This window comes from Corvus brachyrhynchos, unplaced genomic scaffold (genome assembly GCF_000691975.1).
Source record: "Corvus brachyrhynchos isolate BGI_N302 unplaced genomic scaffold, ASM69197v1 scaffold843, whole genome shotgun sequence".
Lineage (NCBI taxonomy): Eukaryota > Metazoa > Chordata > Aves > Passeriformes > Corvidae > Corvus > Corvus brachyrhynchos.
The window spans coordinates 36,193-41,563 of record NW_008237262.1 but is presented as its reverse complement, the minus strand read 5'-3'; the positions used below and the strand labels follow the sequence as shown (position 1 = coordinate 41,563).

The 5,371-nt window shown below is 51.1% G+C and overlaps 1 protein-coding gene across 1 annotated transcript in view; it reads right to left on the bottom strand.

The window, feature by feature from the left end:
* Positions 1–5,371, bottom strand: part of LOC103613075 (zinc finger protein 746) — a 20,910-nt gene that overhangs the window by 8,065 nt on the left and 7,474 nt on the right. Inside the window, exons 7-10 of the mRNA XM_017730526.1 lie at positions 5,203–5,292; positions 4,432–4,548; positions 4,157–4,270; positions 1,949–2,862 (exon numbers count right to left, since the gene is read on the bottom strand). Of these exons, the coding sequence (XP_017586015.1) occupies positions 1,949–2,862; positions 4,157–4,270; positions 4,432–4,548; positions 5,203–5,292 (1,235 nt within the window). The remainder of the gene's footprint in view (positions 1–1,948; positions 2,863–4,156; positions 4,271–4,431; positions 4,549–5,202; positions 5,293–5,371) is intronic.

The window sequence follows — 5,371 nt, the reverse complement described above, 5'->3', positions numbered from 1 at the left end:
TGCTGCGGCAGGAAAGGGAATTTCTGGAGTTCCAGATGAGTTGGCCCAAATAAAAGCTGTGGGTCCCAACACCGTGTGGGCAGTGCCCTGGGGTGTGGCATCCCGGGCACCAAGGAGTTAATGTGCTGCTGTGTCCCAAACCTGCTAACAAGGGACAAACTGGAACAAAGGGTGTGCCTGCCGAGGGGGACCCTCTGATATTTTCAGCCCCTCTGATTTTTCCAATTTTGGGGCTTTTCTTCCTGTAAGTCTCTCTGCAGCTGCTCAGTTTTCACTGACAGCTCTTTTCCTCCCTTCTATTTCCTCTCTACCACGCTTTTTCCTATCTAAATTCTCCAATAACTCTTCCCCTGCATTCTGCTGAAGCCAGTAGAGTCCCAAGCTGATTATTTTTCAGGCCGAGGTTTATCACTTTGGATTCTGTAGAAGGCCAGGAGATAAGGGTGTGTGTGTCTCAGCCACAGCTGTGGAGCCAGCTAAGGACTGCTGTGTGAGACACGGAACGGGAAAGGACAGGATGTGGCTGGAGAAGGGAGCACACGGAGCTGGGGCAGCTCTTTTTTGGGACAAACGCCCTCATTCTGGCTCCTGGAGATAAGCACAACGTGGAACAGCACAGGACATGGAGTGTCCAACACAGGTTGATCAGTTTGGGGGGGATCAAAACCACCAAAGACCCCCTGACCCGTTTCTAGGAGGATCCAGAGGGATGGACTGTGTCTGCTCACTTGCTTGCATCAAAAGTAAAAAAAGTGGCCCCAGGGTGTGGAAAACTTGGCTATAAAAGGGTGATACAGCGTTCACAGGGGCACCTCTGGGATCCTGGACACTGTGTCAGCTGGATCGATGCCAGAGCCAGGACTGGTGATCTCCTCCCCTTCGCCTCTCTGACCTCCCTCTCTCTCTTCCCTCTTTTCTTTTACTCTGCTATTTCTCTTAATACCAGAAGATAAGGGCAAAAATACCAATTCCCACACTGAGTGTGGAATTTTCTAATAGAACTTTGTGAGCTTTTTTGGACCCCTCTGACACCTGTCACTCCATTTTGCCCACGGGCATCTACAAACCTTGGGAGCTTCTTTCTTCTTGGGAGCGGGACACAAGGAGTCTGGAGGAGCAGAGCTGCCCTACCTCCACATGGCCCCATCTCCCTCCAGCAGATCCTGTTATCAGTGTTTGGGACACAGCAGCTCGTTAACTCCATGTTTCCCAGGTTTTCTGCAGCATCTCCATGTTCCACTTTCACGGGGTTTGGAAAATTGAACAAAAACAGAAGACCGTTAACAATGTGGGAAAATAAATGCAACACAACTTTAAGGCTATGCAAAATTGAAACCATATTCCAGGCTCCCCGGCCATTTTACAACTCCCAGTAAGGATCTCACCCTCCAGGAATTCTCCCTTGGGGCTCAGCAGCAAGGAGCCCCAGGATTTAACAGTGGGAATGAGCTGCCTCCCAGGCTCTGCAGCCTTCTTTCTGTTTGCCACTGAAGAAAGAGGCTTCCTCATACAGCCACAGGGGCAACACTTCCTTTCCCAAAGTATTTCACCCAAGTGGGTGTTTCCTGACACCGTTTCACTCATTTAGTGGACAATTAACACCTTTAACTCACTTGTTCCCAGCCCAGTCCAAGAACTCCGGACTCCCGGGATAACATTTCAGATAATTTCTCTCTATTCAGACAATTCTTCTTTGTAACAAACATCACAAACTGTTCCATGTCAACGCAGTTTCTCTCCCACATGGATCCACAGCCAGCAGTATCTCCAACACCTCCCCAAATCCACAGGCACTGGTGAATGGGAAAACAACCCCCAGCCACCTCCCTTTTCCTGGGAGGGGCTCGGGATGGCTGTTCCACAGCCTTCTCCTGCCCTCAGGGTCTGGCACAGAGCTGCCCTGGCCCAGCGAGGGGACCCCGAGGGGGCCGTGGGTGATGTCCTATATGGAATGCATCACGGAGCCCCTGATGTTCCCGCAGGGCCAGCTGACCAGCGGCACGTGTGTGTCCTGCATGTGACCTTCCTGATGCTTCAGCAGGCTCCTCTTGAGCACAAACCTTTTGCTGCAGAGAGGACACTGGAAAAGCCTCTCTCCCGTGTGCCGGCGCTGGTGGTTCAGGAGGTAATCCTTCCTCCTGTAGGTTTTGTCACACTTGGAGCACTTGTAGGGCCTCTCTCCCGTGTGACTTGTCTGGTGCCTAACGAGCCAGGAGTGGCAAACAAAGTTTTTCCCACAGTCGCTGCAAATGTAGGACTTGCCCCGGCCCTGGCTCTGCTGCTGGGCAGGGCTGCCCCGGGCCGGGGGTGGATCCCAGCAGGGGCTGGCTCCCGATGTGTCCGTGGGGAAGCTCTCCTCGTTTTCAGCAGCTTCCTCTGCGCCCAGGCTGTCCTGGTCACGGGGCCTGCCTGTGCCCGGGGGAGTCTCTCCACACTCGGAGCGGGGCCCCGGCCCCTCGCAGGAGACAGGAGCAGCTCCAGGGCCCCTTCCTTTCTCTCCCGGGTGTGGGTGCAGCAGAGGGAACACCCTCTGACACGTGGGGCCTGGAAACATCTCCCCTTCTCCCTGCGGTGCCTGAGGCTGGCCCTGCTGTGGGGAGTTTCTCTCACACTTGTACACACAGGGCTGCTTTTCAAGGCTCCTTTCCTGAGCACTAAAGAACTCGTACTGAGCATCCCCTCCAAGGCCGTTCCCATTCGCGGTGGTGGTTGTTTCCATCATTTCTGAATTCCACTGACTGTCCCATGGCACTCCATGGCTGGGATCTTTGGGAAACCCCTCTCCTGGCCTTCCTGGTATCTCTAACTCACAGGTCTTGTTCTCAAAGCAGTCTGCTGGATGGTCCCTCTTCAAATTTTCATCTGAAACAGAGAGATTTCAGAGATTTTTAATTCAGGAGCCCCCTTAGGTATGTCCCTCCCAGCCTACAGCCACATCATTAATACTGACGGGGGGAACAAGTACCAGCGTCCACTGAAACAATATCTCCAGGGAAACAGGACTTTTTTAAACTGCATTTTTAAATATCTGTTCAGTGCCCCCCCACCCCCTGGGAGAAGAACCTTTTCCTGATATCCAACCTAAACCTCCCCTCCTAAGCCTATCAGAAGCACTCTCTGCTCCCAGGAACTAGAGTTGTCTAATGAGCATCTGTTTTTTAATGAACAGCCTTGGAAACTTATTTTTCTTGCCTGAAACACCCAAGTAGAATAATATTTTTGTTATTGAACTTTCAAAGAAAGTCACTGACTTGAACTGCAGCCAGGACGGAAAATCACTGTGATTAAAGCCCACTCTCTTGTGACTCTGTAAACTGCGGTCCAAAGTGAGACCCACTGAGCTCCTGATTCCCAAAAAATAAAGGAATGTGTGTGTCCCAAACACTGATAACTGGATGGCCATGGAGCCAACCAAGGACTGTTGATTAACGTGACATGAGAAAGCACAAGATCTGGCTGGAGAAGGGGGGGCCATGTGGAGATAGGGCAGCAATTTCTGGGACAAACATCCTTGTTGTAGCTCCTGAAGACAAGCACAACACAGCACAAAGGCAGGAATGAGGGTAAGAAGTGGGAATGGATTATAGGGGGGGGATCAAAAGCCCAAAGCCTCCAAGCCATTTCCAGAAAGGCCTGGAAGAACTGACTGCATGTGAAGTGAGGAACTTGTCTTCAGGGCAGGGAATCCTGTCCATAAAAAGGACTGAGGGTGCCCTCCATCCCCTCATCCACATCGTTGATAAAGACATTAAACAGAATGGCCCCAGTACTGAGCCCTTGGGACACCACCGGTCACTGGCCGCCAGCTGGTGTCACTCCCTTGCCCAGCACTCTGTGAGCCCAGCCCTCAGCCAAGTTTTTATCCAGGTAAAAGCAGCACAGACTCAATCCATGCAGCTTGAGCACACCTCTGGGCTTGCCTCAACACAAGCCCAAGCCAGCGCCTCTGACAGCTTTTGGCTGGCTCAAGGGGGAAGGAGTCTCTTCAGCTGACAGAACCCAAAAGTTTTGTCACCAAATATTAACCAGCAGACTGAGGTTTGTCCCAGTTCTCTCATGGTTTACATCGTAAGGTTGTGACATTTCATACAGTATTAAAAAATACTCTAAACTACATTTACTGTCCCTGAAATCCCAGCTAAAATCCATTACTGACCTGTACTTGGAACTGTAGAGATTTCCTCTTTCTCCAGGTCCTGTTGTGCAGGGGAGGGTGGCTCCTCCTCTTGTTTAATCCACGATGAAATATCCGTTGCATAAGTCTGAAATCCTGTTTATTGGGGAGAATTTACACAACTGAGAAACACCGGGGGAAGGCACAAAGCACAGATAATTTGGGAATGCACAATGGCACCAAAGCATCAGGGAAGACACAACATGAAGAGCCATTAAGGGGTAATTCCTGCAGTGGAGTTTTTGGCAGATCCTCACCTGTGTCAGGATCTCTTGGAAGGTCCTCGCCCTCTGTGCCTGGCAGCTCCCTGGCATCCACCTCGCTGCCTTTCCTGGTCTGACTGGATGCCTCAGGATTGTAAAATCCTCGCTCTACTAAGGGAGAAAATCCAGAAGTGGATCATACCTGCCTAAGCTCAGGATTTCACAAGGCCGAAAACCTGCTCTGGTTTGGGCTTTGTTTGGAGGTTGTATCCCCAAGCCCAGCTCCCCATAGCCCAGTTTCTTAAGGAAACCTGTTGGAAAGGTCTAAAAATCCCAGCTGGCTGCAAAGACAGTAAGCCAAGTTCCGGTGGAGCCAACAGGCAGCATTGCTACCCTTTGTAGAGTGAGGAAAATCTGCAAAGCAGAGCAGCTGATTTGTAAAACAAAGAGGTTCCAAGTGAGAGGGCAAAGAACAGGGCCCAGGGCTCTGCAGCCTTTCAGAGGAGTCTGTGTGCTCATCCTTGCCCAGGAAAACCCCAGAAGGGAAGGGAGGAGGGAAAGGGCAACCTGAAGGGATTTAGGGGAGGATGAAACATCTCCTAATCCACACTTGGACAAAAACCAGCCATGCATCTGAAAGCTCCAAAATGTCCTTGAGAAGGGAAAGGGCAACACCAGCCCTCGCCTGTCGGGGCTGCTGGCAAGTCTGCTCAAAACTTCTAACAGATTTGGAATACATGAGCAGAGGTGGGGAAAAAAACCCCCACAGAACCTGGAATTTAATCCCTCATCTTAGATTTCCCTCCGAGGTATGCAGTTACTCACCTGGGCAGGGCTCTCCAGGAGCTTCTGCAGCCTCCTCCTCCTCCCGACCTGCAGTGCACAACTCTTGCTTAATTGGGATTGTGCTGTCTTCTGTTAACAGGAACCAGTGTTATTTTACTACCATACAAAATTAATTCCAATTGTCAACCCAGCCCAGGCAGATCTGCTC